Source organism: Pholcus phalangioides, unplaced genomic scaffold (assembly GCF_987345545.1).
Source record: "Pholcus phalangioides strain wild (caught in Gottingen) unplaced genomic scaffold, Ppha-v1.0 ptg000015l_1, whole genome shotgun sequence".
Taxonomy (NCBI): Eukaryota; Metazoa; Arthropoda; class Arachnida; order Araneae; family Pholcidae; genus Pholcus; species Pholcus phalangioides.
In genome coordinates this window covers 112,705,962-112,728,787 of record NW_028301608.1, presented here as the reverse complement: position 1 = coordinate 112,728,787, position 22,826 = coordinate 112,705,962, and the positions used below count along the sequence as shown (strand labels likewise).

At 35.6% G+C, this 22,826-nt stretch overlaps 1 protein-coding gene across 1 annotated transcript; it reads left to right on the top strand.

The window, feature by feature from the left end:
- The first annotated feature begins 534 nt into the window (after window positions 1-534).
- On the top strand, window positions 535-22,806 carry LOC149077621 (protein dimmed-like). Its single transcript, XM_089245176.1, has 4 exons — window positions 535-709; window positions 8,245-8,391; window positions 14,456-14,847; window positions 21,078-22,806. Exons 3-4 carry the CDS (start codon window positions 14,666-14,668, stop codon window positions 21,334-21,336), a joined length of 441 nt encoding a protein of 146 aa, XP_089101302.1. The 5' UTR covers window positions 535-709; window positions 8,245-8,391; window positions 14,456-14,665; the 3' UTR covers window positions 21,337-22,806.
- The last annotated feature ends 20 nt before the right edge of the window (window positions 22,807-22,826 follow it).

The following is a 22,826-nucleotide window of genomic DNA, read 5'->3' as shown; positions in this document are numbered from 1 at the left end:
TATTGGTGCTTCGGAAAAAATATTCCTCAGATCACATTAACGGTTATCACGATTGTTCATATTTCATGAGATTATAATTCGGCTGTTGAAGTTCATAACTCTAAATTTCTGGTTTTTAAAAGAAAGCCTCAAAACTTGAATTTCAGTTTTTAAAAATAGAGCCACAAAACTTAAATTACGAATCAATAATTCAAATACTGAAATTAATTATTTAAAATTCTCTGACATTGAAAATGAGTTTAGGGAACATTAAAGAAAAAATTGAGAAGGAAAAACTCAAAATCTGAATGAAATTTTCAAATTGACAAAAAGAAATTCAATTAACGAAAAAATCTGAACGTTTTGCGATGAATTTTTTGTTAATCATCATCGTCGTAATGTACGATAATTAGAAGTCCCTCCCACTGGGCCTCCAGGATGGAAGAGGGCAAAGGTGACGTCACTCATTCGAGTGTGCGCATATGTATCCGTGTGTGGCAAAAACAGCAAAACCACATGTTGCTTACTCCACTGAAAGCGGACAGATGCGAACTCACAGATTAATCGAAAATGGGAACTTAATAGAAGAATAGTCACAGTAATGCCGGAATACTTTTCTTTCTCTTCCACATTTTAACACGTGACATAATTTATAGCATTGCACGTGATTCCAGTGTGTGTATTTACTGAAGGTATTTTTCTCATATGAAAAAACTTCTGGAAAATCAAGGTAAAAATACTTATTATAAATATTCAGATCGACTCTTTATTCCGGACTAATATCGTACGTAATGATTTTCAGTTTAGCTAATAAACAAGTTGAACTTCTCCTGGATTCAATTTAATTATTAATGAAATATTTTATGAATTAATTTTTCTTGGTTATAAATTTACAGTGTATTTTTTTAGTTCTTCAACAGTGATTCTGAATCAGTTGATTTAATGTATATTGACTCTCTGAGTACAGCTCGGGCTGTATATTTTAATTTCTTTTTATTGACACATCTTATACACGTACACTCACACACCCAACTATAGCATACAATTTCTAATCTTCTTCATCTAGCTCGTACGGAGCAGCATCCAAACAGCAACAGCGTAAACCGCCCGAGTGGCGTGGTGGTAAGATGTTCGTCTGCCACCGTGAAGGTTGCTGTCATGGTACAGGGTTCGAACTCGAGGGAGGATATAGATAGGATGTTTTCCTTAACGAATTCAAGGCGACCACCGATAGACAGTGCCTTCGTTTCCATCTCATTAATGACAGTAAATTGCGATATGGACAGAGTTGATATTTGGTGAAGTAGCATCCAACTGGAAAGCTTATGAGAGTCAATAGACACGGAACCTTCTTAGAAAATGCATCTACCTCAGCCAGTGATTCTGACTAGGGCTGGTTCAGTTAATCGATTCGATTAAATTTGCTTTTATATAGCAGGATATTCTGGGTAAGTAACTATATTAAGAAATATTTGTGAATCGATATTTCAATCGAATTTGATTCAACGAAAACTGAAAACGATGATTTTAATATCAAATGAAGTTAGATTGGAGTTTATAGAAGACAAGACCACAAAATGTATTGTCTCCACTATGAACAGTAGTTTTTCGTATTTTCTTGGAAGCATCAGCTCACCTCCTCACAAGTACCACACGAGAGAAAGTTCTAGAATAATAAGCAACAGTATAATATCCAGGGGTTCTCAAACTTTTACCGCCCACGGTACTCCTTTCCCCTATATCAACGCTTATCCGCGAGCTCCTCCGGCTCCCCAGTTGCTGTTTAACAAAGGATATTTTCGTAAAACCTTCGTCAGGGTGACCGCGGTGCTCCTGACAAATGCTGAAATCGCACCAGGACGTCACGGCGCACAATTTCAGAACCCGTAATCGAAAAGGGTTTTGCAATTTGTGAATAATAACCAAAAGTAACCGTTTAAAAAAAAAACGACGAGATCCAAGAGAAGAATTCACAAGTTTTGGCAATTCTTATGTTCAACATATATATTAAATTGTTTGAAGTCTGCAGCCTTAATTTCTTAACCTATTCCAATATTTGTTTACATCTACCGAATAAATGAGTAAAATGAATAAATTATGTTTTTAAAGCATATATCAATATTATATGGTCATATTTAATATTTCAAAAAAATATTTTATGAAAAATCGATTAATCGATTATAAAATTGAGATTAACCGGTTAACTTTGCCGTTTGGCAGTTCAGTTAGGGATCTATCTTCCGACTGTTCAAGTCTGGATTCGAATGCCCACTAGCACGCTGACAAATTCCCTCGACAGATCGCAAATATCTCTTGGGAATACGTGATGATCACGTTATTTAAAAAAAATAATAATTTAGTCGATTCAAAAAAAAAACAGCCCTGATTCTGATGTTTCACACGTATGGATATAGCTTTCTTTCAGAGATTCCAACGTTTTATTGCTTAAGAATTGGGGTTTTCAGATTGTTTTGAAGATACTCAAGAGGGGGTTCGTATGATAACCCGTGGACTTCCAGGGGACCATGGAGGTATTATGGGGGCCCCCATAATACCTCCATGCAGGGGACTACAGGAGCAGAGGAAGAGGCTCGCAGGATGTATTCCAGAACAACGCAGAAGTTGCAATTGAACTTTGCTGATTCTATTTATCTGTGCGATGATTTTGAGGTTCATCCGGAAAGAAAAAAAAGCTTCTACAATCATTTTAAAATTAAGATGTAGTTGCCAATAGCCCCAGTAATTTTTTAAGATTGAAGATGATGGTGAATTGAAAATTACGGTGAAGCTTAAAAAATTATCAGCAAAGAAAGTGGACGCAAGCTGTGATATTAACACTGAATCAAAATAGTAATTTGAAGTTGATATAAAACTTAATTTCCATTATAAAGTTTCCAATCGAGCAATAGCAACCAGTAAAACTTACGTTATAATAAGTGAATGGAAATTTATTAACATGAGTAAAACTCTTAACTTTTGTAACTTTTTACGTGTTAAAATAACTATGTCTCGATAGTAATGATTTCTATTCATTTTTTTTTTAACGCGCGATTATGAAATTATTTCTTGGTTATATATATACTGTATATATATGCAAAGTGTTCACTGTTATCGTTGTCAAATAGTTATTTCCCGAACCTTTCCCCCCCCCTCGTCCTCCAACTTTCAATTAGAAAGTTGTAGCCCTGTTTCTCCTGAGGCCAACAAAAAATTCCCGTATTTCTAAGAGCTACATTCGTTGAGATATCTGAATTAAAAAATCAGAGAAAACAGAAAAAAGAACAGCATATATGAGGGAAAGGAACATTGTCCGATTATGTTGTTCTTCCTCCCCCTCCCCTAACCCCTTTTTTTATCTGTTTTTGAATTCAAATATCTCTGTAAACATTGCTCTTAGAAACATGGAAATTTTTTTTGTTGGACCGTACAGAAATTTAAATTTCGTAACTTTTTAATAAATCATTTTCTTTTTCCATTTGAATAGCATTTAAGAATATGGATATTGAAACACTTTTTTCTAATTGAAATTAGTCTCTAAAACCAACGGTTCAGGAAATAGCCATTGGACAACGATAAGAGTGCACACCATGTATATGATCCTTTAAGGAAAAAATAGTTTGAAGGATAAGGTATAATCTGACACTTCTTTTTCTCCCACCTTTCGCAAAAAACTCACCGAAAAACGCTCAGAACTTTCGAAACGACCTAATATTTGAACGAATAAGTTCAATATTCGTGGGAAATCGCATTCAGAAAGTAGGAAAATTCTCATCAATAGAGCATCCGCAATTCCATCAGCAGGAGAATTTTTCGAATTCAGCCTGTGATGCTAGTGATTTTGAATAAAACGTGCTGAAATTGATTGTCGAGAGAAGTTTGTGAATGGTTCGGTGCATGCCTCGCTTTCAATTGTCTGGTATTGATTAGGTTCGTTGACCACGGTGGCAATCGAAAAAAATGTAATTAACTGACTTGCTTCTATAAATAAACGTCCGCATTTGAGTTAACTTTCGTAGAATCGATTCGAAAACGCTTAAATCAACAAGAATTTCCAGATACACCAGGTAGAAAATGAATAAATACAACTATATACGTAATAGTTAACACGGGGCAAAGTGATGGCGAAGTCATAATGGGACTCTGTGCAAAGTGATATTTTAGAATCCTCCTTACTTGGCTATAAATTTGTGCCTTCAGTTCAATTTCCATGCTTACACTCGGAAATTTTGACCAGATTTCATTGTCATAAGGTCCCTCTGCACTTGAGGCCAAGGGTGGGCTCATGCATTAAGGCGGCGCGGAGTTTACATGATCATGTAAGGCAAGTTTTTCCTACACGAGCTTGTTCATGGCATCCATCCTTCAACGCATTCACGCGCACATGTGCCCCCCTCCAAGCTTCTACAAAGCAAATGCGAGTTCTACAGCATCCACCGTTTAAGCAAACTCCGATAAGCAAAAATCCGTTTCTGTTCTTGATGCTGTGGTTTCGATAAGCCATATGTTAGTAAAGCAGTTGCTTTCTGAAATTGTAACAAAATTTTTCGGAAAAACAGTCTTTTCCATGGGAGAAACCAGTGTAAGGGTTGAATTGCCAAATGATATGCAAAATTTGTATGCAAACTGTGTGAATTTCGTGATTGCAAATCTGAGCAGGACCGGAATTAATCAGAGAAAGGCAAAGGGAGCAACTGCCCTGACGACAAAATTTAGGGATAGGAAATTTTAGGCGGGAACAAAAACCACCGTTATAAAATCATCAAATTTCATAGCGGTAGCGGCGGCAAAATCATGTTGCTCTTTCCCTCACAAAATTCCCAGTTACGGCCCTGATACTAAGTAAACATAGACGATACTGTACAGACCGAATCTGGCACGACAGATATAGAGGAGTGCCCGAGTGGCATGGTGGTAAGATACTCGTCTACCATCGTGAAGGTTGTTGTCTAGGTCCCGGGTTCGAACCCAAGGGAGGATATAGATAAGATATTTTCCCTAACGAACTCGATGCGACCACCGATAGACAGCGCCTTCACTTCCAACCCATCTCACTAATGGCAGTAAATTGCGATATGGCCAGAGTTGGTGTTTGGTGAAGTAGTAGATATTGAGGAAATTATAAAAAAAAATGTAAATGCCGTTAACTTTGAAGAAAAACAGTGCAGGTTAGAATTTTACACAGATACTTTATACCTAAATACAGTAATTATAAATTAATTAATTCATTCATTCATTCATTTTCAAACTAATTATATTTATTTCATTCCAATCACTTATGAGATCATTACATAATTTACATATTATATCGATTGAACTGTTTTATTAAGCTGAAACCTGTGTTCAACGGAAAAAAATCTCGGTCCCTTTCGATTCCATTAAAAACAGATTTTAATGTACTTCAAATTTTTAGCAAAAATAATTTCAAAATTATGAAATTAATATTCAAAGTCGTGCATTTCGAAAAACTTCGATGCATTCGCAAGAATAGACTAACCATCCCAACATAAAAGAAATGAACAATTCAGTCTATTAGTGAAATTACCTGCACGTTTGTTTTTTTTTTGATTGCGCATGTTTCTATTCATTATAACAAGAAGCACAGGTGTTTAACACCTGTAACGCGGTTCTCATCAGTTAACCGTTTATGGTGCCACAAATCCTTGAAATTATTTCCGTAGTTACAAAATAGTAGAAAAGTATGTACACACACATTTTTCGGTAGGTGTTTGTGTAATAAAATCATTTATGAAATGCGACGGCTATTCATTATGTTAATTTAATGATTTTGAATCGATTGTGTTCTGCAAATGAATTCCGCCTTGCTCAAACAATACACGGTTTTCACGAATGAATTATACGATTTCAAAAATTTATATTTTCAAAACTATTAGACATAATTAGAGCCGGGAGTTCAGGCAAAATTCGACCATAAATGACTTTTTTTGCCTATTTTCAAACATTTTCGTAAAAATGTCTTTTTTGAACTATTCTTGCCGTAAATACCTATTTTGATATAGTTTTAAGTTTATCAGGGAATTGCAGAGCCCATAATCTGCAAAACTTGGATATTTTGAGCATTCAGAACAAAAAAACAAAAAGCAATCGCTCTTTTTTAAAATTTTCCAACTATCAGTATTAATTGTCATCAGAAAGCCCCCCTCTCCCCACCTCCAGTCCCATATCAAAGTGATTGAGTGATCTGAGAGATAGGGTAATTGTTGTTGTCATGCCTTAACTGTGCTTTAACCAGATGGTGTTAGACGTGAATGATTTCGTTTCAAACGAACGCAGCCCCTGTTAGAAAAGCAGAGGAAAATATTTGTTTTTCCACACACACACATGCTTCACATAACATGTCTCGCTCAGGCATTGGACTGTATTGTACATGTATAGCTAGCTGGCTCTGTACCAAAAGCTCATCAGTTGACGTCACGACTCACGCAAACGGGAGAGGCACAGACAGGGCTCTGCGGGCCAATGTTGTTTTGATTTTTTTTTATACCAAAAATGCATTGCACGCAACCACACATGGATATTTATTTTACATATTTATTCAGCATTCGATTAAATTGGCCAGAGTTGCACTTAAGGGGGGTGTGAGACAGATGCGGCCACTCGAGGTCCCGAACTTGAAAGAGCCCCGCATATGTGGTAATGTAAAAAAAAAGTTAAATATTTTTTACAACAAAAAGAGAACAAAGTAGCTATAAAAATGAGATGATTATTCCAAATAAAACTAATACAACTCGAAGGAGAGCCAAGTAGATCATTTTCTCTTCTGGCTCCGCGTCTGATAATGGTGGCCCTCGAATTCCCTTAATCTGAGGGCTCTGGAAATCAATTTAACTTTGATAATAAAAAGAGCAAACTGTAGTGAAAACAGTAGACGGATTAAGTGCAGCCAATTGTTCAGCTAGTTTTTCGACCCTTAATACCATAGTTTTTAGTAATATTTTCTTCCTTCCACAAAATTATGAATGCCTTTTTTTAGTGCTTATTTTAGGCATTTTAGTTCCTTTTTGCCTGCTTATTTTGACCATTTTTAGTGCCTAAACTTCCTGGCATAGACATGATATAATCTACGATACATAAAAATAAAGGAAAACATTCAAAGTTTTTTTTTTTTTCCAGCATGGCTGAATAGATGGCAGCAATTACGTAGAACGGAGTGTCTGAAATTAAAAATGGCAGCAATGAGAGAAAAAAAAGTTTTGTTTTGTCAGCCCAATTGACCCGGTCAATGTCCGAAATTCGGGCTTTCGCCGGCCTCTATATATCGATCCCTATGCATCCTTATATATATGGATTGCTAAGATATGGATATTCCGATTCCTTTGATTATTAGGGTTGCCATAGCTAACCATGATCATTATTGTTAACTATGACTAATTATAAATGGTCATAATTATCTCAAAAAAACCCCAACGCGACGATAACCCCGAATCATAGGTACCGATATAGGGATCGATATATAGGGCCCGGCAAAAGCCCGAATTTCGGACATTGGTCCCATTGCGAATTGCCCAACTTGGGGCTTTGGCAGTAACATATATACCGAATTCGTGTATATAAGCCTGTTTAGGGGAGTAATGTCGTTCTGGTATGACTCGATAGATATTTGTATAAACCGGGGATAAAATAGTAGAAATCTGTGTCTATGACGATAGATTGCTCATATAAGTCATTTCGAATATTTAAATAGCCTGGAATTTGCATGGTGATTCGGAGATATGAATTGTAATTAAGAACAGAATATTTAGCCTGTTTCATCCCCTGGTGGCAAATTTTAGAAATATCCAGCAAATTTTGTATTTTTATTCAAAAAATTTCTTTTTTTTTCGTAAAAAAAAAAGTCCAGTTCTTATGAACTAAAAAAGATTTAGAACAAATTTGGTCAATTTCACCCAATAGTTTCTTACCTATCTTGATATGAAGAACTTGCCTATCTCGCTCGTGACCACCCTGTACAATAACGTTTTTCTGATGTGAAAATGTCATTAATCGAGTTCCCCTGAGATATAGCAAGACCCGATTTCATACAGAAATGCTTGAAAATATTCACTGAAATATTTCACAGCCTATATTGATTTCAATTCATCCTTTTTAGACTATTTTAGACCTTTTGTTTATTCTGAAAAAACTACTGAACCTGAAATTTAAAATTTTTCACATCAACACAGTAACACCACTGTATTCAATTATGTATCAGGTCACATGCCATTCAAACTGTATTCACTTTTTTCTTTCTCACCCTCTCTCTCTAAGGTCTTTACCAGGCCCTGCCGTAAACTGTTAAATGGTCACAGAAACATAAGATCTGTGCAATATTTTCATTCAATGCAACTTCAGACCAGTGATGAATCGGTGAATCAAGCAACATTTTTAAATTTTGGACCAACGATGACGCTCTAGGTAAGTTCAACGCTAAAGTAATAAATTAATATTTCGTCAATAATGAGCCCAAAAAATCAGGTGGAGAAGCCCTATTAGACCTGTTAAAAATTGGAAAATCCTATTTCCTGAAAATAAATGTAGCTCTTTAAAAGGGGTTGAGTAATTTCCACTATGGGAAAAGTTGAAGACATCTTCACTTCCCGTACGTCATCTTCAGACGTACAGGGTCTAATTCAAACTTCCCATATGAAGATAGCGGGCCACCAAGCCCCATCATCCTGTGTTTGTAGAATTCTGATACATGTGTATGAGCAGTTCCAGATTTTCGAAGATTCAATCAAATGTACAGTGGCCTCCAAACAGATCGGCCAACATGTTTCCGAGCAGTGTTTGCCAATACACATCCAGGTGCATGATTCACGCATCAAAATTAGATTTTACTGCTCTAAATTTCATTAAAGAGTGAAAATACACTGGTGAAATAAATTAAGAGAATTTGCATATTTTATCGAATTTCATGAAAAGAACTGAACTGAATGTAAAACCACTGCTTCTAGACAAAAATGCAAATCTTGTACGTCAAATACGTAAGCGTACACGTGTGTGTAGTAGAGAAACAGGCTTTATAAGCGCGCGTAAGTTAAGACGCATTTCGTTCGCTAGCACACCTCGGCGAATTTCTCGGTGTTATTTTGCAGCAATCGGTTAATTTCAAATTGTAACAGTAAAAATGAGTAACCACCAACGTTTAGGTGATGGAATGAGGTGGCGAATTGTGGGGAGGCTAGAAGCAGGCCAATCTCAAGTCCATATTTGTAGAGTTCAATTTAACGCCCAGCGCCGTGTGTAACTTACGGAAACAGTTCCAGGATACCGGATCCATCGAGAGAAAGCCTGGGCAAGGTCGTCCAAGAGCCACGACGGCCAGAGAAGATCGCCATTTGTCGATTATAGTGAGACGTAACAGGAGTGCTACAGCTTCTCAGCTCTCTCGTGACTTGTATACAGCCACAGGAACCCGTGTATTAAGGGTGACTGTTTCCAAAAGACTTCATGAGAGAGCATTGTTTGCAAGAAGATCTGCTGTTTGCGTCCCGCTCACTTCTACGGACAAGAGAATCCGTTTATCATGGTGCAGAGAGCATAGAGATTGGAGTATGGATCAATGGGCGACCGTTGTCTTCACTGATGAGTCCCGGTTCAGCCTAAGCACCGATTCTCGCCGTACGTTCATATGGAGAGAACCAGGGACCTGCTAGCTACCCTCCAATGTCCGCGATATCGACCATTATGGCGGAGGAGGTTTAATGGTCTGGGCAGGCATCATGTTGGATGGCCGCACACCTCTCCATGTCTTTGAAAGAGGCACTGTGACTGATGTGAGTTATAGGGATGAGGTCTTGGAGCCCTATGTTCGACTTTTCAGGGGTGCAGTTGGCCCTGAGTTCATTTTAATGGATAATAACGCGAGGCCACATAGAGCACTTCTGCTCGACGATTTTCTAGAGAGTCAGGATATTCGCCGGATGGATTGGCCAGTTAGATCTCCAGACCTTAACCCTATAGAGCATGTCTGGGACGCTCTGGGGAGGGCAATCGCAACTCGCAACCCCCCTCCGGGAACCATCAAGGGAATGAAAACAGCGTTGCTGAACGAGTGGGACCAATTGCCACAGGAAATGATAAACTGCGTTATTTCAAGTATGAAATCACGCTGCGAGACCTGTATATCTGTAAGAGGGGGACCATACCCCCTATTAACCCATTTTCTTGTTTATTCTGCCACCGCTGTTTCATACCTTCCGACTCCAACGAGTGTTACGCACGATCATGCATGTGTATTACAATTATTGAATGGTTATTTGTTTTGTATTGTATCAATGTATGTACTACATATCAAATTTCATTGAAATCGGTACAGTAGTTCCAGAGATAATCGACCAAGTCTGCAAATTCTCTTAATTTCTTACACCAGTGTACTTCAAAAATTTTAGATTTTTCTTTTAATACAGTTATTGAAATGTGTACAAAATTAAAATTAAAAAAAAATTACGTAATGTTTTTCCTTCCAAAAAAAATGTCCCTCTTTTCACAAAATTACTTTTTAACAATTTATAGAGGAGTGAAATTAATCTTCAAAATTATTTTATGAGATCACACTTCAGTATAGAGTGTTATGTAACGTGCAAGAAGCATCTTAGAACTAGAGCTTCTACCGCCACCTATCATATAAAAACAGAACTGTTATAATTCTTCGATTAAAATTCATGACTAGTTTCTGATTAATGTACCGCATAAAAAATCAGTGTTATATATTAATAGATATTTTGTAAACAATAATATTTGTTTAATTATTAAGTTCGCTTCGAAATTTTAATATTTGTTGTCTGTGTGTTGTGAAATAACGTCAGTAAAGTAACACGTAGCCCTGTTAAAGTTTCGAATCAAATTTAATAATTAAACTAATATTATTGCTTATAAAATATATTCAGTAATGTCATACGACCTCTTTTTGTGCAGCTCATCAATCGAAACCCAGTCAACAATTTTAATCGCAGAATTATAGCAGTTGGGTTTTTATACGATAGGTAGCAGCAGAAGCTCTAGTTCAATGTTTCTCTCGTGTTAAATAACACTGTACTGCAATAACCTAAAATTCGAAGGAGTATTTTCATTCTAAAATGAAATTTGGAGCAGTAAAATCGAATTTTGATGCGTGAATCACCCAGAATCACATTTAGATGGTGTATTGGCGACCACTGCTGTACTGTGCAGTTATTTTCAATATTTTCTGAAAGGTATACTTTAGCTGATAAAGTTTCATTTTTACGACATTATTTGTTAATGCAGGGGTTCTCAAACTTTTTCCACCCACGGCTCCCCTTCCCCCCCCCCCCCATTCAATACTTATCCGTGAGCTCCACCGGCTCCCCAGAGCCATTTAACAAAGAATACTTTCCAAAAAACTTTGTTAGATGTGCCGCGACGCACAGTTTGAGAAATCTCCCCCCCCCCCCCCGGAAATAGACAAAAGTAGGAAACAACCATTTTTTCATGGTGAATAAGTTTACAAAATATAGACATTTTAGCGTTTGAGAGCGACTAAAAATGCTCCCGTATAAAAACTGAAAAACTGAACATAACTATGGTCCAGGATGTTGAATTCGAATGGTATAATGCTGGTTTTGTTTGTTAATTGCGTGTGAAGAAAGCCAACATTACAAGACTGATAATGTTTTTATGCGATTGTTTTTATCTTCTTCAAACTTATTTGAATTTAGTATTTATTGCACATATAAGATTACAGGTAATAATTATTACTTGGTTTAATGAGAGAAGAAAGGTTATAAATTTTTAATATATTTGGGAACTACGCATAATCGCTGGTAAAAGTGATATAAATGTAGTGAAATTTAATCAAACTTCCTTTATCTGGACGATTCATGAATCCACCGGTGTATCCCTTTTGCACACAGTAATATAATTATACATTTTAACATTAAAATGTATAGGACCCCCCCCCCCCGGCAATTGCGACCGAAGTAAAACGCCTTATTAATGCGAACGTCATATAAACGGGGTTCCATTGTATATCGTACCTCTCCATTAGCGGACACTCCTCGTTAACGAATAAAACTTTGGTCCCAAGGGTGACCGTTATCGAGAGGTTCCACTATATTATTCATGAGAGCCCCCTCCCCACTTAAACTAAATGTCTGATGGTGACTCAGCATCAAATAATATGATTCAGGTTTTTCGATTCACTCGATGTACAACTGAAGGGTCATTCAGTATAAACTCAATGAAAAACAAATTCTATTGACAAGATTGTTTCTTAGACAATTAATGAATGCGTTTATTATAAAGTGTTTCAGACTTGCATTATGTTGCTTAAGAATTTACACATTTTTATTCTTGCACAGATTGAAATTTAATTAACACATAAAGACAAATACAAAACACACAGATACACAAACACATACAGTATTACATTCCGATATTAACCCAAGGGACCATGCGATCCATAATACAGGGTGTATCAAAAAGAATCATCCAATTTGAAATGCGTATATTTAATGCGTATGATTAATTTTATATTACATGGCTACTCATAAAGTTTTTTTACAAACCAAATAAAAGGTATGCCTGTCCACCTTGGGATGTACGACATATGTCTATACGATAGTCAAATTTGTCCCAAAATTTTGCGAGCATGTTTGCATCCACTGCTGCTGTTATGCGTATCTTCAATTCGGCTAATGCAGCTGGAAGGGGAGGTGTTTTACAAACCCCCACAAGAAGAAATCGCACACTGTGAGGTCCGGCGATCTTGGAGGCCAGTGACGTTTAACTGACGTCAGGCCCCGTACGACTGATCCATCGTTCAGGAATGCGATTGTTCAAAACTTTTCGAGTGTCCAAGCTCCAGTGCGGTGGTGTCCCGTCCTGCTGGAAAATGAAGTCTTCCGAATCGGTTTCTAACTATGGGAGAAGCCAATCTTGACAAACACTGAAGAGGCGGCCGAAGGAACAGTGGTAGCGCTACCTGTCGGCAACTGCGTGAAACTCGAGATTTCCCTCTTTCTACCTATGCATTATTCGATCAAAACGGATTAAAAGCTGAATAGTTATAATTCTTTTTCAAACACCCTGTACGTTGGCAACAGACAAACTAAGTAAAACAGCATTCATATTTTGACTTGGGCTCATAAAAAATGAATATTCGCTATATTTGCGCATTGAGAAATTGATGTGATTAATTTTTAATCGTAAATTTTTCATGTTTATTTGAAATTTAAACTTGGATCAGATTATAGAAACAAATACAGTCGAAAATATAAGATACTTAAAAAAGACATTGCTTTCCATTTATTACTCATGAGATTTGATTGATATCATTAATTCCTAATCGTATAAATGATAGCACATTGTGTATAACTGGAAGCACCCAAGCGAAATATATTGGTAGAAGAAAGACTGGGGAGAAAATATTTTTTAATGTATGGATTCTGATGTTAATAAATTTTAATTTATTACTTATTGCTACTGCTTGGGATTTCCATTTAAGGTTTTTATTGAAGATAATACCCAGATAATTAAATTAATCTGTTTCTGAAATTTGTTCGCAGGCACAATGTTCCCACGGGCACTCATTAGTATGACATTAGATTATGATAGGTTCTCTATTTTTAGTTGTGTATAATTGCAAATAAATGAATTTTCAGTTCTTTTAAGGTTGAGTTAGTTTATTGAATTTTAACCAGTTTGAAATTATTGAAATACCGCATTCACCCAGCTTTAATTTTGAGCGTTGATTGGTTTTGATCAGATATAACTATTCTGTATCATCTGCGTAGCTTATATTGCCATTTAGTTATAAATGTTGAATATTATCAACATTTGGTAAAAAAAATAACGAAATTCTAGACCTTTTCACTTCCTGTATTAATATTTCAGATTCAAAGGTATTTTTGTTGATGAAACATCTGTTATTATTTTAAATCAGCAATTAGGGAACGGAATTCAAGGCTTTATACAAAAACTAAATTTCTCTGGGGTGTCGCGTACAATGTTTTAGAATATCGAATCTTTGAATCCGAAGGACCCCTGATAGGTGTCATTAGAACCATTATTCTTGGAAATCCCCTGCACCCATTGTTTTCTACCTTTATTAAGCATTTACAATCGCTATCATTGACGTACGCAATGGTGCTTTGAGTCGAGATTATGGTATATTTTTCTAGTAAAAAACGAGAGAGAGAGAGAGAGAACCCCCCCCCCCCCACTTCCTCCTTGACAAAACCCTGTCACGCTATTGTTCACAACATTCTTAGTAAAAAAGCATTGTGTATGCAGAAGCATTTTTGGGACCCCTTTAGAAATTTCTTATAACTATCCCGAATTGATTTTCCCACCATTTCCTAATGCCGATCATACGTTACTTTCACAAATAAAACGTCCTTCGAAACACAATAAACAATTATTAAAACTTCATACGTAGTTGTGAGAGTATTTCTTTAGTGGTAAATGGATTTCTATTCAGGATTTTTTTTTAACATCATTTCACCATATTTCATTCCAGCTATTGACGATAATTATGCCTGTGAATTCCCATGGGCCCTCGAAGAAGCAAGGTTTCCACCTGTTTCAAGTGACGTCTTCCCTTCTGCTCTTTGTATTTATTTGGATGTCAGTTCGAATAATTTAATCCCGCTCTTTGCATGCGATCAAAATTTTCTGTTCCTTCTTCGTAAGCAGTTGAGTTCCAGACATTTTCTTGGGAACATTCAAAATGAGTTGGAAGAGATATTCCGAACCAGGTGGGCTCCAGCTCCTGTCTGAAAACATGTTTGAAGATCATCGTAGACGAAAGAGGCGAAATTCCAGCGAATCTTCAGGTTCTACTTCCACAAGCAAGTCGTGTCCTCGAGAAAATTCATCGAGAAACGGGAAACGCGCCAATTCGAAAAAGAGGTATGGAAGTCTCATAATTACGTGTATTAATTAAAATATCGCGAGTAGAAAGGGCCATCCCCCTTACCGGATTTTACTGGCGAACCGTTGATCCTAGACACATACTTCCAGTCATAAAACGTTTTTATATAACGTGTAGCACTCAGATATGTCATTGATGTTGCAAGGGGGTTCCATACTCTTTATCTATATTATACTATAGCTTTAATTCCCGGGTTTTCTTCAATTACTGAGAGGATAAGAAAAGTGACAAACCATTATAAGGAATAAACTATTTTGTTCATAATACTGGTAGCATTAAAGTGGCAAACCATTGTAAGAGGCCTTTCACACGGAGAGAATGCGGACGCGGGTCCGGAAGAAGTTTTAACAATTGGAATATATTGAGCCTTTCAGACGAGCTGAAATATCTCCGCACCTAGGATATGTTCATGCGGGTCCGGACGTCGTCCGCATGTGTCAAAACCTAAGTGCGGGCTCCGCATCCGCACATACAAGTTTTGACAATTGGGTTATTCGGGGATATTCACACGATGCGGATGCGGAGTGAATTCGTCCGCATCTTTAGCTACTTTTTGAAGGTGATTTTTCACGGAATTTTTTTAATTATTTGCCATAAATACCCTTAAAAACACCATATGAAGGTTCCTGTTTATCAATATGATGTACCCACATGCGTCTATCCCTCCGTTTCCTTCTGAGATGGAGATACAGCAACTTTAACTGCCTTTTGTCCATACTTTATAATTTTATACAATAAAACCTGACAACAACGGCTACTGACGGGACCAAAATTATGTCGTTCTGTTCATTACGAATATTTAATTGACTAAATACTTTAATAACTTTTAAATTTAATTTAAAAATTTTAATTTTTTTCTTTTTAAATTTTTAAAAAATTATTTAAAAAACAAATATTTGAAATATTATTTTAAATATTTTTTTTTAATTTTTAATATTTTTTTTTAATTTTTAATATTTTTTTTAAACTTTAAAAAAAATACTTTTATTAAACAATGTTATCCACGTACAGTGTTCACTCAGGGTCGGATTAAGACGTTTGAAGACCCTAGCACTTGAATATTTTTGGTGGTTCCCCCGATACCTATAAGTATATTTTACTCGATATTCAGTCTATAAACTTAAAAGAAATGAAATTTTATATTTCAGAAGTGAGACTAATCTAAGGATGGGATTTCACTATAAAAGGTTTATGAAAGTTATTTTATAAAACTTGAAAAAATCAAGCAGTTAATTTATCGGTTGCATTCGACTTTGGTTGCATTTCTAAAAGAGTTATTATAAAATTTTTATAGTGTAATCCGGACTTATAAGGCCGGGATTATACTATAAAGTCTTATAAAAGAACTTTTATAAAAGTTGAAAAATTCAACCAATAGGTGCATCGGTTGCATTCAAGCAAATGCAACCGGTGATCTTATTGGTTGAATTTTTCACGTTTTATCAAAGAGCTTTTACAAAACTTTTATAGTGTAATCCCGGCCTAAGGCTGGTATTATACTATAAAACTTTGATAAAAATTATTTTATAAAACTTGAAAAATGTAACCAATAAACACATCTGTTACATTCGAGCGAACTAAACTGATCTGCCTATTGAATGCATTTTTCAAGTTTTATAAACGAACTTTTATAAAACTTTTATAGTGTAATCCCGGCCTAAGACAGAATTGTGATGTGAATATTTCTAAGCACAGACATTTTGAAAGTCTCCACCACTCCCCTTTTTCTCTACTTGCAAATTCTTTGATATTTCCTGAATTTTTTTTTTTGGAACATAAAATGTTATGGATTTTTTTTTCAAAATCTTTTGAAAATATTTCAAGACATTTTCTCCCATCGACTACTTGTGAGTATCGGAATGAAGACATCTTTAGACCCGTATTCTATGACGCTCGTCTAGACTAAACCACCAATGAATGCCTCTAGGCTGCCTATGGGCACTGGATCAGCGGTGAAGGAGAAAAATAATTACAAAAATTGCGAAAAAAATAGTTTTTATGCACGAATTTCAAACTAAAGATGCGGGTGTTGTGAAAGGGTATGCGGACCCGCGTCCGCATCCACTCCGTGTGAAAGGGGCCTAAAAGCATATGCACGTCCGAAACGCATTGCTAGAGAACCACGGTAACGAAAGTAAACGTTCCGAAAGTGCTTGTTGAGGCTGAAAAACCGTTGTTGCCCGACAGTTTTTCGCCCGTTTCGCGGGCAAAAACGGGCGAAAAACAAACAAACGGGCTCTGACAAACTTTTAAAGTAGCCGTATCGATCAAGTCGGGTCCCATTTAGTATACAGTAAAACCTCGTCACTCCCGTTAAGTCGTCATTTTTCTTCATTCCCTTCCACCTCTCATAGACAACAATGTTATTAAACCCTCGTTTACTCGTCACTATGAAAAAGTTTGAGAAAGTGGAGCAGACTATTTGTATGACTCCATTAAAAAAAGAGCTTGTTAACAGCATTGCCATATACTTAAAAGTCACCATAAAGTCCTATATACCCAAACGGAACAGTTTAAATAACGAAAGTTACGTTGAGGAAGTTAATTTGTCGACTAGGGTTTTTGGAATGTTGGGGACTGTTCAAGCTAGATCTCATTTCTGCCTGGGCTCCATTGGATAAACTGGATAAACCGCGAGACACCCAAGCTCTGTAGCAACACGCAGCATAAACACTTCACCACCCCGGAGGGGGGGGGGGGAATCTCCGGCAAAACCAAAATTTATTGATATGTCATAGATTACATATAGTGCAAGGAAATAAAAAATTATGTAAACCGAATAATCAAATTAATAAAGTCAAAGTGCAACGCGCGCGCGGGCACGGGTAATAAATAATCAAAGCATGGACTCTACTAATTTAGGGCTTGAAATTTAAATAAAATATCTTTGTTGAAAAAAATTAGACATTCTTTCCCAAGTTGAGGTCTTCTGTTTACATTTCCCTGCCCAAGGCCCCTCCACCAAGTCATAAGTGTTCGAGATTACTTTGTAGTTGTATCATGAACTAATGATGAAGAATTTATTAAAATACTAAAATTTTTAAATTTAATGTCTATGTAAAATTAATGTGCAATAGAGAGTTCTATTATGAAGAAAAGCTACTTATATAGCTACTTAAAACTACTTAGTTGCTCTGTTAGTGTAAATTAAAAATTACTAGTTTAAATCAAAGTGTACAGTACATTTCACCACAATAATTTAAGTAATAAGAGATAAAAACGATAAAAAATTATTTTTTCTTTCGCAATCTATAAATTTTATTGATATTGTTATTTTGATTCATACTTTAATAAATGTCATATTACTTTAAATTTATACGATTTTCACATAACATTGCACATTAAAACTGACGGAACTCCACTTGAGCCGTCATAATTTTTCGATAACTTGAGGTGACGACTTATCGAGGTTTTACTGTATATGCAAAATTTGACAATAGATCTAAAATTGTAGATTTGTATATAGAACACACACAGAGAGAAAATATATATATATATACTAGCTATAATACCCGGCGCTGCCCGGGTTTACTTCAATGAGGCTTTTTTGGATCACGTGATATCTCCCGGGTTATACAAACCGTGTCCAAGTTAACAAATATGGCGACTTCAAATATAGTGGGACTATAAAAGAAACAAATCTAGATTATAGAAACAGAAATTAATATAGTTTTTTTCTTTTTTAAGAGGCACTAGGTATTTCGATTTCTCCCCCCCCCCCCCCACCCCTTGAACTTCAAGTTATTCATCTGCCTATTTCTGCTTCCAAAAATGCTTAGTTGAAGCTGTGGAATTTCTTTGATGTACTTTATGGGCCCATATATACAATTAGTTTTAAAACAACCTAAACTACATGAATTTATTTATGCAGATGAATATTAAAAGACAATACAGACGCATTTTCATTTTCGAGCTTGCAAAGATGTAAATAAAAAAATTGAAATCAATGTTAATGCATTTGATATCCATCCCAAAAGTAGGTCCAGCTAATTACTTCATATTTAATTTTCTGGGCTTCGTATATCTCTAAGTGAACTCAATTATTTCAAAAATCGAGAATTCAATACAATTTTTAAAATTATTCATGTGTCAGAAAACCCCACAAAATTTCTGCATTTCTACAGTAAAATCGGCAATTTTAACACTGATTTTTATGGGGATCATACTTTGCCTTACTCTCAAAGTGATGCTGATGATGTTGTCTATTCAAAAAGCTCTCATTACTGGGAGGATTGAAAAAAGTGGCAAACCATTATAAAGGCATAAACTATTATAAGTACATACACACTGGCAGCATTAAAGAAGTGACAAACCATTGTAAAGGCTTATACACGTCTGAAACGCATTGCTAGGGAACCACGGTAACTAAAGTAAACGTTCCGAAAATGATTGTTGAGGCCCAAAAACCACTGTTGCCCGACAGTTTTTTTGCCTATTTGGGGCATTTGCCCTGCTCTGACGAAATTTTAAAGTAGCCTATCGTTCAAGTCGGGTCCCATTTGGTATTTAGGCAAAATTTGGCGACGATCGATCTAAAATTGTAGATTTATATAGAGAACATTTTATATAGATAGATCAACGGGCACCCTGTCTGCAAAAACCCCAATCAGAAAGTTTTTGCGCTCTCTCCTGAGGCCAACAAAAAAAAAATATTCCTCGTTTCTAATATTACACGTGGAATATTCGCTGAGATATTTGAATTGAAAAATTGGGAAAGAACAACAAAATCTAACAAATACAAATACAACGCCACAACAGGCAAATTGCCCAACGAGGTGGCTGACTTAAGGACATCATGGATCCCCGAGCCATTTTTTGGAGGCCCTACCTACTACACCCCCCCCCCCCCCCCCGTGGAACCCCCAACGAATCGGTACATGCGGGAATGTGCGTGTAGTGAAACCTGACGTGAAGTTTTTTGTTTTTCTGTAATGCTTGTTATGTGTAGTGCTGCCATCTGCCACCAGTTTTTCTAACTATGAGTGAAGTGTTATGATTGAATGATTTATCGTTGTAGGACTGTTGCTCTCTGTGGCGAGACTTTTTAACGGGGAGATCGGCTCGCATTTGCGCCTTGAAGTTGGGAACCGCAGAAAACCAACTTCAGCCGACCACCACTGTGGGGTTCAAACCCGGATCCTCGCATCGCGAGTCCGTCACTATAACCACTCGACCACCACAGCGGCCTTACAGACAAGCTTAACTCCCAACTTTCCGCCGATATTTAAATTCAAATATCTCAGTGAATATTGCACTTGGAAACGTGGAATTTTCTTTGTTAGCCTCAGGAAAAACAGTGCAACAACTTTCCAAATGAGTTTTTGAGAACAGAGTGTGCATAAAAAGTTTATTTTATTTTAATAACTATACAACCCCTTGCAATATGAATGAGTTCCACACGCTGTCTGGATAATTTTTCCAATTGGAAGTTGCCTCAAGGATGAAGGTCAGGAATCTTTGAGGCTGTGTAGCAAGAAAAGTAAAATATTAGAAAATGACTGATTTTTATGGAATAACATAGTGAAAAAGTATTGCTCTATCACTTTCTGAAACACTAATTGCTTCCCTCTGAAATACATTTCTGACTACAGTTGTCAACCCTGTTGCCAACAAGATGAAGGCCACTGACCCCTCTATATAGTGGTACTCAGCACATAAAAATGAGGGGGGAAAAAAAGAATAAATTGTGTTTTTCATCCCAGCTCACACATGACCTCTTTCTTTCCTTCTGAAACCAATCCCCTAATGAGTCTGTAAACCCACAACTAAGAACTATTGTACTATAGCATAAAACTGCAATTTTTATGAGGTAAACACAATGTCAATGTACACAACTTTTTTATGTGAAATTTGTGAATCTTATAATACAAAACTAATCACATTTTATTTAAATCTGAAAAGTTTCTTATAAAAAAACTTTTTTATTTCTCTATGTACCATGCATATTTAATTCCTCAAAATTTGCAAAACATGTTGAATGAATGTTTCATCATTCATGTATGGAATATAATCAACCAGCAAAGAAACCAACATGAATAGCATTCATTGCAACACATCACATAAACTTTAGCCAATCAACAGTTGAAATTGAAAAAGCAATCTTGAACAACTTTATTCATGAACATAGATTGTTTTTAAAGTAAAAAAAATTTTATGATATTATGGTTTATCTATAGTGTAATTGTCTTTCTTTTTTTCATTTCTACAGGAAAACCAGTTTATCATCTAAAGAAAAAACGTTGCGGAGGCTTGAAAGCAACGAAAGGGAGCGAATACGTATGCATGGCTTGAACGATGCTTTCCAAGAACTACGAGAAGTTGTACCACCATTTGATAAGAGAAAGAAGTTATCAAAAATAGAAACTTTAACGTTAGCAAAAAACTATATAATGGCGCTCACAAATGTAATATATGAGATGAGAGATGAAACTGTTCCATATCAGTTATTTCCTCATTCAAGCAATTAAGAAATTGTCTGAAGAGATAGATTCTGATTGGAAGAAGGCATATGCATACATAATCATTGCTTGAATGTTATATGGGGGTACAAGTTTTAGACATGTCCATACAGAACATTTTAACTGGAACTTGAACCTAAAATAAGTTCTAAAATTATTTTGCTGAGACACAAGACATTCCTGTGCACATTTTTTCTTCTATCTTTTCGAATCCATGATTGGTACACTGCTCAAAACAATTAGGGGAAATGTAGTTTTTATTTAATTGTAATTTTTAAACATTTTAATTGATAAAAAATATCAACAAACAGAATTTTTAGGTATTTACAGAGTTGTATTGAATTAATCATAAACTAAATTTAATAAATTTAAATAAATAATACATATCCCCCAATTGTTTTCAGCAGTGTATTTGGTTCAAAGTCGTTTCCAGAATTATGATCCAGATTTCAAACAAATTGCCATATAAGTTTTTACACAGAATTTTTATCAGCAATTCTCATCATAAAACAAAACCTACTTCACATGATAATATCAGAAATTGTTTAAAAAATATATACTTCTAACATGGTTCTCATGGTTATGATTTTATCCCTTGCTGAGAATTATGTATAAATGCAGCCAAATTTGGTTAATTGGAAGTTCAAAGTCACACTGGAAAAAAATTTGAATTATACAAAATTCAAATTATCCAATTAATCTATCCTGGACCTGTAAAATGACTAAAAATTTCAACCTGATCATAAGCATTCACAAGATAATAATTCTCAGTTATTAAAGGTTTATCATCAGTTACAAAACTGCTTCCCCAATTTAAATAACTTATAATTTCTATAATTGATCTTAGCTACTACATTATTCCGCTATTCCGGAATGAGCATTACCGAATCAGAATTTCTTGACCATGTTCAAACCCTGATTTACGGAAACAGTTCATGATTATCAGTTTTGCAAAACAATTTCTCAAATTTTGCTTATCATTCATATGCTATCACAAGGATACTCTTTCATTAACCTATTATGATATGAACTTTCCATACTCTTAATGATGAAAAAAAGATTCAGACTAAGTGGTACACATTCTCGATGCACTCCAGCTGAACAATGTTAAAATGGGCATTAGAAAAAGTAGAAAAGAATGAAATTTTCAAACTTATATTTGTTTTTGAAAATTTGTTGTTCAACAACTTGATCGAGAAAAGCAAATGCTGGCTTATTGTTTAGTTTATCCACATTAAACCTTCTCACACAAAAATTATGAGTTTTTCCCTCCAACTTCAAATTATCCAAAAAATTTGAATTAAACAAGAAATTTTTACATTAAATTAGATAGAAAATTTAAGGGAAGTTTTTTTGAAAATTTGAATTAACCAAGTTCTACTGTATTAATGTGGTCAGTACTTTTTTCCAAGTAAAAAAGTTTTGTAAATTTCCTTCAATTATAATAAAAGAATGTTGAATCACTTCTCCATTCCAATCAACAATTGGTGTTACTGGTT

Excerpts from the sequence above, each read along its gene's own strand:
- LOC149077621 (XM_089245176.1), top strand. The coding sequence starts at position 14,666 with ATGAGTTGGAAGAGATATTCCGAACCAGGTGGGCTCCAGCTCCTGTCT. Across the intron at positions 14,848-21,077 it reads CGCGCCAATTCGAAAAAGAG|GAAAACCAGTTTATCATCTA; the intron begins GTATGGAAGTCT and ends TCATTTCTACAG.